Source organism: Pseudoliparis swirei, chromosome 5, assembly GCF_029220125.1.
Source record: "Pseudoliparis swirei isolate HS2019 ecotype Mariana Trench chromosome 5, NWPU_hadal_v1, whole genome shotgun sequence".
In the NCBI taxonomy this organism is placed as follows: domain Eukaryota; kingdom Metazoa; phylum Chordata; class Actinopteri; order Perciformes; family Liparidae; genus Pseudoliparis; species Pseudoliparis swirei.
The window spans coordinates 14,859,470-14,873,477 of NC_079392.1; the positions used below are offsets into that span (position 1 = coordinate 14,859,470).

The 14,008-nt window shown below is 38.8% G+C and overlaps 1 protein-coding gene across 1 annotated transcript; it reads left to right on the plus strand.

Moving 5' to 3' along the window:
* Positions 1 to 2,682: 2,682 nt before the first annotated feature.
* Positions 2,683 to 13,996, plus strand: LOC130194216 (transthyretin-like). Its single transcript, XM_056415119.1, is given in 7 exon segments — positions 2,683 to 2,718; positions 4,989 to 5,070; positions 9,058 to 9,168; positions 10,770 to 10,888; positions 10,890 to 10,921; positions 12,245 to 12,405; positions 13,881 to 13,996. Coding segments are annotated over 7 exon segments (657 nt in total).
* Positions 13,997 to 14,008: the final 12 nt, after the last annotated feature.

Here is a 14,008-nt window from a genome sequence, read left to right on the forward strand (position 1 = left end):
AAGTCAAAGAGAGAACAAGAACATGTCAGATATTTGTAATAGCCAACAGTTTGAATTTAAATAGTTAAAAGTACATACTCTGCTGGAATTTCTTGACTTTTGAAGTGACACACAGTCCACGAAGATAAGGGTATTGTCTCCTGGTACTTTGTTCCAGGAGACAATACAGGAGACAGGAGTTGCAGAAACCGAACACAGATGAGTTTGGCCTAATGTCTAAATGGATACATCTACCAACAGAGACAAAGTGATTTTTAGATTATATTTCATTCCGTACACATGACATCTATTTCACTTCATGATAGAGGATCCTCTGTTGCTCGCCCTCCGGTTTCTTCCCTTCTTCTTTTTCCCTTAAAGGGCTCTTTTGGGAATTTTTCCTGAACTGATGTGAGGTCCTGGGACAGGGATGTTGTATTTGTACAGACTGTAAAGCCCTCTGAGGGTAATTTGGGATTTGGGATTTTTGCCTATATAAAATAAATGTTTCCACTTTAAAGGCCAAATCAGCTGTTTTACACTTCTTGCTATACATATGTAGAACTAAAAAGAGCATCATCTAAAAATCTGCACATGTAATGCCAATTGTCTGAAAGACATCTGTAAATGTCTTTGTGAGGCCACCTTTCAATAAAATAAAAATAATAAAACTAAAATAAAGGCCAAATCAGATGTTGGATAAAATAAATTAAATACAGAGTGAAGTTTAATATATAATTGAAAACTTTAATTTACAAATTGAAAAATCTGTGTTTTGTGTGTTTGTCAATTCATAATAATTGGATAAAAAATAAATTGAAATACAACTTTTACAGCTTTAAAAAACAAACATCACTGATGAGAAACCATAGGATCAGAAAGCATTCATGAATTCATTAGAGCTGGTGTTTGTAATAAAATAATGTTGGTGGTGGGTCAACCCTTTTGTTTACAATAACTTGCATATGGATCATTACATATTTTGTAACATGTATCTTTCATGATCTTCAATTTCCTCCGTACCTTATAACCACGTTTTAGTTTGAGGCATCTCTTCTTTTTTTGCTTTTAGCTCAAATGTAAACATTACTAGACAGAACTTGTTTGAAACTGGTTGAAAGATGCGTTCGAGAAACCATGCTGGATTTATGAATGTATTTGTTTGCACCTGCATGTAGGAGTAAATGTGTTTGAGGAGTGGTTTGGTGATTTCATCTTCTTGTTGGGAAACAATTACCATTACCATTCACATATTTATATTAAAAAATAATTTGGCAAAGCTAAATATTGTCATCATTTTTCATTTTAAATCAGTGTCACATAATGATGTGTGTTGCGTAGAGTAACTGTGCTCTTTGTTCAACTTACTGTGATAGTTGTATTGTGCTTCAGCACCGTCAATAAACAATATCATTTCAGGTTGTTTTACTTTATGGTTGTCCATCACATTCTCAGAAACACAGGAAATTTCTTCAGATTTGGCACAAATGTCCACTTGGACCAAGGGAGAACGGAAGATGTTGATTGTCAAAGATCACTGTAAACTCACAAAACACATTTTGGTCATACATTTGACATGATAGGATAAAATGATTTCGTGATAATGTTTTTGACATGAATGTCAACTGCAAGTTTACTTATTTGTCGATGCAAACAATTGCAAAGCACGACTTTGTTTAGTTTGGAACAAGACTTCTTACTAGTATTTACTCAGCTGAATGCTAACAATATTCTGGATGTGAATCAGTTTCATAATTACTACTGTCAGAAGACTATGTTGTCGGCTCAGTTTCAGGTTACGGAAAAACTACAGGCCTGATTTGCATGAAACTGAGTGGAGGGGTGTTGCATGGGACAATGTAGAACATGTAAAGAAGATGTTTTGATGAAGCTTTCAGATGTGAAGGTGTGTCACTGAGATCCAAGCATTACCCCATTTAATAATGTGATTAAACATTAATATCATATATTTAGAGGGAAGTGTTTCTTCTAATGACCAATAAAAAGATAACCTTACTGCATGTCAGCGCAAAGTGAAAAGGGCATTAAAAAACTGAACCATAATATCTCCAACCTCTCAGATCACGGATACAACTTTATAATTCCAAAGTCACATTCATCTTTTCTCTCCCCGCGTCTCCTATCAACATCTTCACAGCAAACAATGTAGTAATACAATCATAGCAATGAGAGGTAGAATAAGAAGTTGACTCTTTAAATGTTTGTATTATAAGCAGTGTGAGCCTGTACATTGCATTTCACTGGAAACATGGAAACAAATGGAAGTCAGTCAGAAGTGCAGTTGTGTCTCTATGTGGATTTTGTTTACATTGATTGTTGAGAATATCGTAGAAGTCTTGTTCTCATGTCAAAAATAATCTTGTTTTTTTTGGAAAGCGAGATGGGACCGTGGACATTTCAGTGCCAAGCAGTGTCAACACCTGCATTTGCACAAATGTATTAAAACACTTTGGCATGGTATCAATAACCTTTCAACAAAACACCTCAACCTGCGTGCTTCTTTGTTCACATAACTATTCTGCAACAGCCTGCGACTGCAGTGACATGAGGATGACACCCTTGTCAAACCTGTCGTACTGCTCTCCAGCAAGTCACTAACATTCTCCTCGGGCATGTACCACAAAGCAGGATTGGGGGTTAGCGAGTTAACTTCAGGGTATACTCTGGGTTTTCAATCCTACAATGGTGGTTCACTTCTTACTGGGGGAGATCTCCATGGTAACTGGCTCCATTAGCAGGCTATGCTCGAGATAGGACATCAATTTGTTTAAAAGCCCCACCTGCTGGCCAGTTAAAGGTTGTTACGTGGATCCTGTAATTGATATTACACAAATACTAAAAACAGAGTAAAAACAGTTTAAACTGCCAAATTCCAAATAACAGCTGGCAAAACATCGTGATTGTGTTAGTGCGAACTGTCACAACCCGGATCTTAGGCCAAGACAAATACGGCGCAGACACAGCAGATGATTGCAAAGTACTGTTTATTTAAGTTAATAGAGAAATAGGTAATGTTATGGAGTGTGACAGTCAGTAACATCAGTAGGCCTCATGTCAATGTGAATGCGTGTGTAATGGCGTGCAAGTGTTGTCAGCCAAACCAAAGGAAACAAAACCAAACTAACCGGCAGTAAGGTTCTGCGACCACTCCACCTTTGACGGAGCGAATAACCTGCGCCCAGCAACATGAGAGCTCAAGACTTTTATGCCCTCCCTGTTCTGGAACCAGGTACGCTGCATCAGGCAATCTGCTCTCTAGGGACAAGAGCATAATCAATAAGTAGAGGGAGGGACAGTCACTTACATTAACATAATCTCATAATAACACTGCCCATCTAGAGCTCTGACTATAATTACATGGGTACTCTGTTAAGTTAATATGTTGCTTAGATGACAATAATTTAGCCTTATTCTTTCAGCTGCAACCTTGGCGGTGGCATACAGACTCAGAAAACATGGACCGTACCAAATAATTCTGATAGTTTTAGTATTATACTATGATAGAATTAAATCCCAGTAGTGGCTGCTAAGGATCTTTTATCACAGCGTTGTAAATTCCCAAAATGTCCTAATGTTTTAGCCAACAAAATATGTTGCTTTAATCCATATTTGTTGGTGCTTGGACTTTTCCAAAACATCTAAAAACAGCGTTATTTATATTCATACAACACCATAACACATAACCAGTATATTCTAAATACATAACATATATCATTACATATATATACTTATGTGTGTCATCTTTTTGAGTCGTGTTGCAGTGCTTTTATGTATAATGTGGGGGATTACAAGTTATGACAGAAAGTTGGCTGACCGCTTTGAGTTTATATTTATTTCATATTTTTTTAAGTTGAGTTAAGTGTCTTGCCTAAGGACACATCGCTGTCAGGTGAGGACAGGGATCTAACTGACAATCCTCTCATTAAAGGACGACCTGCTCTACCACTGAGACACAGTCGCCATGTGGAGCTATAACAAACTTTTTTTAACAAATTACATTTTAAAAACTTCTTTTCTATCTCAACAGATGCTCCACATGGTCAAATTTGGTATAAATATAGATCTATATATATCTATATATACACTACCGTTCAAAAGTTTGGGGTCATCCAGACAATTTCATGTTTTCCATGAAAACTCACTTTTATTTATCAAATGAATTGAAAATTGAATAGAAAATATAGTCAAGACATTGACAAGGTTAGAAATAATGATTAATATTTGAAGTATTAATTTTGTTCTTCAAACTTCAAGCTCAAAGGAAGGCCAGTTGTATAGCTTATATCACCAGCATAACTGTTTTCAGCTGTGCTAACATAATTGCACGGGTTTTCTAATCATCCATTAGTCTTCTAAGGCGATTAGCAAACACAATGTACCATTAGAACACTGGAGTGATAGTTGATGGAAATGGGCCTCTATACACCTCTGGAGATATTTCATAAGAAACCAGACATTTCCACCTAGAATAGTCATTTACCACATTAACAATGGAAAGTGTGTATTTTTGATTAATGTTATCTTTATTGAAAAAACAGTGCTTTTCTTTGAAAAATAAAGAAATTTCTAAGTGACCCCAAACTTTTGAACGGTAGTGTATATACAGTATATATATCTATATATGGATTCAGTGCGTCCAGTTTCTGGAGGTGTTACACCACCATCTGGTGCATTAGTTTAAGTATTGCAAATTCAAAACGTCACACCAGAAACAACTCACCACATACTCAATTATTGTAATTTTGTTTACGCACGTATTTCCAGTTTTTGCTACTTTATACTTTATATCATTTGAAAGGGAAATATTGTGAGATTTTGAACAGATTTGGTCTGAGTTATTCATTGTCTAGGTATTGCCGTGATCCACAGAGCTGGCAGCAGGATTGTGAGCAGGGTAGGGGTGCAGGGAGAGGGAGGACAGCTGCTGCTATGAAAGGGAAGGTTAAGTGTGACCAGCAGTGATCCCTGTGCGTCCATCTGTCCACCAGCTGACCAAGCTTCAACCACTGCACGGTCTGTTCCTGGCGTCTGTTGTGCTGCTCTGCAACACCCTGCCCACCCCAATGGTCAGTATGTCTGTGTGTCTGTGTCCCATAATGGGGTTACGAAATGATTATGAATGCTATTACATCAGTTCATTGTATGATCAATACAACAAGAAAATGGCGCCCTTGCAATACAGAGTGGCGATCTTATTCAGTCTGAATAGATATTGAATATTTGTTACCATTGTAAATGGGTCTAATCCTGCCAACACAAGAGACACATACGACATCCCTGTCCCAGGACCTCACATCGAATCAGGAAAAATGGGAAACAATTACCATTACCATTCACATATTTATATTAAAAAATAATTTGGCAAAGCTAAATATTGTCATCATTTTTCATTTTAAATCAGTGTCACATAATGATGTGTGTTGCATAGAGTAACTGTGCTCTTTGTTCAACTTACTGTGATAGTTGTATTGTGCTTCAGCACCGTCAATAAACAATATCATTTCAGGTTGTTTTACTTTATGGTTGTCCATCACATTCTCAGAAACACAGGAAATTTCTTCAGATTTGGCACAAATGTCCACTTGGACCAAGGGAGAACGGAAGATGTTGATTGTCAAAGATCACTGTAAACTCACAAAACACATTTTGGTCATACATTTTACATGATAGGATAAAATGATTTTGTGATAATGTTTTTGACATGAATGTCAACTGCAAGTTTACTTATTTGTCGATGCAAACAATTGCAAAGCACTACTTTGTTTAGTTTGGAACAAGACTTCTTACTAGTATTTACTCAGCTGAATGCTAACAATATTCTGGATGTGAATCAGTTTCATAATTACTACTGTCAGAAGACTATGTTGTCGGCTCAGTTTCAGGTTACGGAAAAACTACAGGCCTGATTTGCATGAAACTGAGTGGAGGGGTGTTGCATGGGACAAGGTAGAACATGTAAAGAAGATGTTTTGATGAAGCTTTCAGATGTGAAGGTGTGTCACTGAGATCCAAGCATTACCCCATTTAATAATGTGATTAAACATTAATATCATATATTTAGAGGGAAGTGTTTCTTCTAATGACCAATAAAAAGATAACCTTACTGCATGTCAGCGCAAAGTGAAAAGGGCATTAAAAAACTGAACCATAATATCTCCAACCTCTCAGATCACGGATACAACTTTATAATTCCAAAGTCACATTCATCTTTTCTCTCCCCGCGTCTCCTATCAACATCTTCACAGCAAACAATGTAGTAATACAATCATAGCAATGAGAGGTAGAATAAAGTTGACTCTTTAAATGTTTGTATTATAAGCAGTGTGAGCCTGTACATTGCATTTCACTGGAAACATGGAAACAAATGGAAGTCAGTCAGAAGTGCAGTTGTGTCTCTATGTGGATTTTGTTTACATTGATTGTTGAGAATATCGTAGAAGTCTTGTTCTCATGTCAAAATAATCTTGTTTTTTTTGGAAAGCGAGATGGGACCGTGGACATTTCAGTGCCAAGCAGTGTCAACACCTGCATTTGCACAAATGTATTAAAACACTTTGGCATGGTATCAATAACCTTTCAACAAAACACCTCAACCTGCGTGCTTCTTTGTTCACATAACTATTCTGCAACAGCCTGCGACTGCAGTGACATGAGGATGACACCCTTGTCAAACCTGTCGTACTGCTCTCCAGCAAGTCACTAACATTCTCCTCGGGCATGTACCACAAAGCAGGATTGGGGGTTAGCGAGTTAACTTCAGGGTATACTCTGGGTTTTCAATCCTACAATGGTGGTTCACTTCTTACTGGGGGAGATCTCCATGGTAACTGGCTCCATTAGCAGGCTATGCTCGAGATAGGACATCAATTTGTTTAAAAGCCCCACCTGCTGGCCAGTTAAAGGTTGTTACGTGGATCCTGTAATTGATATTACACAAATACTAAAAACAGAGTAAAAACAGTTTAAACTGCCAAATTCCAAATAACAGCTGGCAAAACATCGTGATTGTGTTAGTGCGAACTGTCACAACCCGGATCTTAGGCCAAGACAAATACGGCGCAGACACAGCAGATGATTGCAAAGTACTGTTTATTTAAGTTAATAGAGAAATAGGTAATGTTATGGAGTGTGACAGTCAGTAACATCAGTAGGCCTCATGTCAATGTGAATGCGTGTGTAATGGCGTGCAAGTGTTGTCAGCCAAACCAAAGGAAACAAAACCAAACTAACCGGCAGTAAGGTTCTGCGACCACTCCACCTTTGACGGAGCGAATAACCTGCGCCCAGCAACATGAGAGCTCAAGACTTTTATGCCCTCCCTGTTCTGGAACCAGGTACGCTGCATCAGGCAATCTGCTCTCTAGGGACAAGAGCATAATCAATAAGTAGAGGGAGGGACAGTCACTTACATTAACATAATCTCATAATAACACTGCCCATCTAGAGCTCTGACTATAATTACATGGGTACTCTGTTAAGTTAATATGTTGCTTAGATGACAATAATTTAGCCTTATTCTTTCAGCTGCAACCTTGGCGGTGGCATCCAGACTCAGAAAACATGGACCGTACCGAATAATTCTGATAGTTTTAGTATTATGCTATGATAGAATTAAATCCCAGTAGTGGCTGCTAAGGATCTTTTATCACAGCGTTGTAAATTCCCAAAATGTCCTAATGTTTTAGCCAACAAAATATTTTGCTTTAATCCATATTTGTTGGTGCTTGGACTTTTCCAAAACATCTAAAAACAGCATTATTTATATTCATACAACACCATAACACATAACCAGTATATTCTAAATAGATAACATATATCATTACATATATATACTTATGTGTGTCATCTTTTTGAGTCGTGTTGCAGTGCTTTTATGTATAATGTGGGGGATTACAAGGTATGACAGAAAGTTGGCTGACCGCTTTGAGTTTATATTTATTTCATTTTTTTTTAAGTTGAGTTAAGTGTCTTGCCTAAGGACACATCGCTGTCAGGTGAGGACAGGGATCTAACTGACAATCCTCTCATTAAAGGACGACCTGCTCTACCACTGAGACACAGTCGCCATGTGGAGCTATAACAAACTTTTTTGAACAAATTACATTTTAAAAACTTCTTTTCTATCTCAACAGATGCTTCACATGGTCAAATTTGGTAAAAATATATATATAAATATATATATCTATATATACACTACCGTTCAAAAGTTTGGGGTCATCCAGACAATTTCGTGTCTTCCATGAAAACTCACTTTTATTTCTCAATTGAATTGAAAATTGAATAGAAAATATAGTCAAGACATTGACAAGGTTAGAAATAATGATTAATATTTGAAGTATTAGTTTTGTTCTTCAAACTTCAAGCTCAAAGGAAGGCCAGTTGTATAGCTTATATCACCAGCATAACTGTTTTCAGCTGTGCTAACATAATTGCACAAGGGTTTTCTAATCAGATATTAGTCTTCTAAGGTGATTAGCAAACACAATGTACCATTAGAACACTGGAGTGATCGTTGATGGAAATGGGCCTCTATACACCTTTGGAGATATTTCATTAGAAACCAGACGTTTCCACCTAGAATAGTCATTTACCACATTAACAATGGAAAGTGTGTATTTTTGATTAATGTTATCTTTATTGAAAAAACAGTGCTTTTCTTTGAAAAATAAAGACATTTCTAAGTGACCCCAAACTTTTGAACGGTAGTGTATATACAGTATATATATCTATGGATTCAGTGCGTCCAGTTTCTGGAGGTGTTACACCACCATCTGGTGCATTAGTTTAAGTATTGCAAATTCAAAACATCACACCAGAAACAACTCACCACATACTCAATTATTGTAATTTTGTTTACGCACGTATTTCCAGTTTTTGCTACTTTATATCATTTGAAAGGGAAATATTGTGAGATTTTGAACAGATTTGGTCTGAGTTATTCATTGTCTAGGTATTGCCGTGATCCAGAGCTGGCAGCAGGATTGTGAGCAGGGTAGGGGTGCAGGGAGAGGGAGGACAGCTGCTGCTATGAAAGGGAAGGTTAAGTGTGACCAGCAGTGATCCCTGTGCGTCCATCTGTCCACCAGCTGACCAAGCTTCAACCACTGCGCGGTCTGTTCCTGGCGTCTGTTGTGCTGCTCTGCAACACCCTGCCCACCCCAATGGTCAGTATGTCTGTGTGTCTGTGTGTCTGTGTCCCATAATGGGGTTACGAAATGATTATGAATGCTATTACATCAGTTCATTGTATGATCAATACAACAAGAAAATGGCGCCCTTGCAATACAGAGTGGCGATCTTATTCAGTCTGAATAGATTTTGAATATTTGTTACCATTGTAAATGGGTCTAATCCTGCCAACACAAGAGACACATACGACATCCCTGTCCCAGGACCTCACATCGAATCAGGAAAAACTCCCCAGAAAACAGAAAAAATCCTTTCAGGGGAAAAAAGTGAGGAAACCTTCAGGAGAGCAAAAGAGGAGGATACCTCTCCCCGGATGTACAGAAGCAATATATGTCATGTGTACAGATGAACAACACATGCAATCAATATGACAGAAATGATGAATAATAAGTAGTCGGCATGCACCACGATCCAGATTTCCACAATCTGAATGAAGAAAGAGGAAGAAGTGGGGGGGCATTAGCAGGGCAATGGCAGGAGGCCGGCCTACCAGGCAGGAGGAATTGCGAAAGAGGCGGGACCAATGAGGCCAGGCCCTTGAGGCAGGAGGCACAGAGAAGGAGTCAGGGTCATTGGGAAGGAGTCCAGGCCCAGGCTAGAGGCTCGATGCAGGAAGCAGGGGCAATGAGTCAGGACCAGCTTCAGACCCAGCCAGGTCCAATGGACCCTATGAGACGTGAAGTCAGAAAGACTCCGGGGAAAAGTAGAGTTAGTAATGTGCAATGAAAAGACGTAAATGTGTCCATACGGAGAGAGAGGGATGAAGAGAGAGGTGCTCAGTGTATCCTAAAACGTCCCCCAGCAGCTATAAGCCTATAGCAGCATATCTTGGGGCTGGACCAGGTGAACCTGATTCAGCCCTAACTATAAGCTCTGTCAAAGAGGAAAGTCTTAAGTCTACTCTTAAATGAGGTGTCTGCCCCCCGGACTGAAAGTGGAAGTGGGTTCCATAAAAGAGGAGCTTGATAACATATAATAGTTCTCAAGCTGTGGGTGGTGTATTCTAATAAGCCTGCATGTGATAGAGGAAGGGGAGTCTGATCTGAGTGGCTTGATGAGTCACATGTTTTCTGATCTAGACGGAGGTCTAGGTTGGTATGCATTCCAGATACCCACATGTACAAGTGTACAGGCACTGGAAAAGTGAGCTTTTCATTAAACGGCCCCTTTAAAGTTACTATTTGGAACTTTTGCCTCAATATGAAATGTTATGAATTTAATACTGATACATCTATTTTACTGACATGAGTAAACAAGAAGATTGTCTTTTTCTATATAGTTGCTCTTAATGTTTATCATCAGTGCCACAGGGTCCGATTCAGAGCATGCTGCAGCAAAAGGAGAGGTTTTCTAAAGGTGCTCCAAAAGGCTGTCCACAGGAACCACCAAAATCAACACAAAATGGAAGTAACTCCTCAGAGTACATTCAAGTCCATGTATGGAACACACTACAGCACAGTCATATATTGTAAATATAAATATATGTGTATGGTGCATTGAACACTGAACATGGGACCAGCCCTGGTAATAACATGAGAATAAAGGGAATGAATGAGGTGCCTCCCTGGCTTGTGTCTGAGCGGCAGGACAAACACGGGGCTCGGACAGCAAGAGTCCTCTGATGGTGAAAGTCCTGGATGCCGTGAAAGGGACTTCAGCCGGATCAGTGGCACTCCCACTCAAGGTGTCTCAGAGGACTCGCTGATGAGGGCTGGACATAGATCGCTACCTGGTATGTACAATATGAATGACAGCTCACGTCTCTCACGTCTCTTGTCATGAATATGTACAAACCATGCAGACAGGTGTTCCCATTTCTCACTGCAAAGTGACAGATGCCACGGGAGCAACCCTGTATCACAAAAATTACGTTCCCCCAGACCTAAAATACAATTTGCAGTTACGTTTGACTGAAACGTATTTCTCTCCAAATTACGTTTGACTGAAACGTATTTCTCTCCAGATTACGTTTGTATTTGACGTATTATAATTACAAATACGTCTCTGATCAACGTATCTTTGCCGTTTGTTATCTCTCTTTTCTACAATGCTGTTATGAATTGTAAAAAGCGTCCTCTAGTCTTATTTATTATTATGTTATATGTTGTTTCGCCTGCGTATTCTGACAGCAATAGGCGTTGTACGGATCATATGAATTTGCGTGAAGACTTACTGCTGGTGACTCTCCTTTATTTTCTTTCTTTAGGTGACAATACATGAATTAAAACTCGTACACTATCACCACCTTAACAGAGTTAGTCGCATACGGGTCAAATCAACTATTAAACTTGTTATAAAATGCGCATCTGTCCGTAATCTATACCATAAAGTTCGCATTTTAACCTAAAAAAAAGTGCGCTTCCTTTTAACCTTTCAAAATAAAAGTCCGATTTGTCTGTTAAGCGGAAGTAGTATAAAACGTCTATATTTATTCAAACAATACAATATAAAAGGCATACATCAAAATCAATAAGGAAAATGCTAAACAGTCAAACAACTCAAAACAATAAACCCTTCATGGCGTTATTTACAGGCGTGTTTACTTCTCATCAAACAAAAAGAGCAGGTATCCGGAAAAATCGGGGAAATAATTTGGGAATTGTTAATCAAACATGATTTACCCTTCAACTTCCACTGATATGCATGCAAACTAAGACATTGTTTCACACACACACACACACACTGACAGAAACACATAGACACTCACATATGTACAAATAAAAGAGAGTCACCAGCAGTAAATCTTCACGCCAATTCATATGATCCATTACAATATTGCTGTCAGAATACGCAGGCGAAACAACATATAACATAATAATAAATAAGACTAGAGGACGCTTTTTACAATTCATAACAGCATTGTAGAAAAGAGAGACAACAAACGGCAAAGATACGTTGATCAGAGACGTATTTGTAATTATAATACGTCAAATACAAACGTAATCTGGAGAGAAATACGTTTCAGTCAAACGTAATTTGGAGAGAAATACGTTTCAGTCAAACGTAACTGCAAATTGTATTTTAGGTCTGGGGGAACGTAATTTTTGTGATACAGGGGAGAGGTCCATGATCTCATCACAGAGCAGAAATCCCCAGCAGGCGTGTATCGTGTTGACTTTGATATCAAAACTTACTGGAAGAATGAGGGGAGCACGTCATTCTATGAGGTAGCTGATTTGAGTATAAACCGGTCAATCAACTCCACGTCACCGCGAGGTGAAGATTATATAAGATCCCTTCCATTCTCAGGGTGGAGATGCGCACACAGCTCCGGCCCATTGTACTGTATATTAAAATGCACTCCTGAAGTCAGAGCTACAATGTGTCCTCCTGCAAAGTATTCCTCACCATTCGTACGATAACTTATGAAAAGGTTACCCCTCATTTTCCAGTCTGTCCCTGTTACATGAAGTCTTTCCAAAATAAACTTCTGCTGCAAAGGAACAACTTAGTTGGGTTTAGACAACAAAACTACTGGATTTGGATTGAAATAATTACAGAAGAAGGGTTACTTAAGTACAGAAGTTACGTGACAATTAGGGATGCACCGATCTGATCGGCGCCAATCCATATCGGCCGATATTCCCATTATCGGTTTTGATCGGCGTTCTCAAAACGGCCGATCAAAACGGCCGATCAGATGACGTAACATCTGCGAGAACTATCAGACGTTTCAATCGCCGCGCACCGCAACGGAGACGATGCGCCCGGCGAGGGCCGCAGAGTGAGAGGTCAGAGGGGATCCTCACGCACCGAGCGGCGTCCCCGTCCCCCGAGTTGAATCACTGGGTCAACTCAGCCGACTCTCACATGTCTGAGCCACTGTACCAAGGAAGAGTTTATAAAAATAAGTCAGACTTTGTATGTTAAGAAAAGTCCTGTATATAGATTTCCCCAAGAGTTCCAGGAAATGAATAATGCAGATGTGTTCCATACATATCTGAAATCCCCTACAATAGCAATCAAACTATTTGAATTTATCAATTAGGAAATTTTTCAAAGTAAAAGTCCTAAATGTTTAAAGAAATCGGTAATTTCTTTAATGTTTGAGTTGCTTTATATATGTATTTCCTCATAGTCCTAGGCAATAATGCTACACAATAAATAGAATGCTTCAATCGACACCGTGATCGGTGATCGGTATTATCGGTGATCGGCAGATACTGATTTCAGTGATCGGTGATTGGTGATCGGCACCAAAAACCTGATCGGTGCATCTCTAGTGACAATTAAATCAATGTGGACAGCACAAACGCATGGTTGTAACTTTTTGCGACTGAGGTTGTGGACAGTCCTCAACTTGGAGCCACGTCGCTCTAGAAGTACTTGTTTGAAGGATTTGTCATGATGAGCCAATGGGAGACAAAGACGGAAAGACACACGCACAAATAGAAAGATTTAAATTATATTTACCGCTAGATTTCAAATGGAACAACAACAATCTTTAATAATATGGCCTATGTAATGAGTATGCTTGTTACAATATAACTCAAATTAATAACATTTACTTTTTACATATTTCCATGAATACAATCACAAAGTCGACTTTGCTCGCCTTACTTCCTGAGAAAAAAGGGCCTGGGTTTACTTGATTAGAACAGGCCTGACCTCCGTCAGAAGTCAAACGTATTTTTATTTGTTGTTTGTTAAGCACCATTCATTTGTGACTTTTACACGTCCCCGTTCATCAGGTGCTCATTGTACAGTCTTAGTACTGGATGGCACCCATCTAGAGAGGGTTGCCTCTTACAAGCAACTTGGCATCAGGGTTGATGACATGTTGACCTTTGAAGACCAGATCGAATAACTTTTTTAAAGA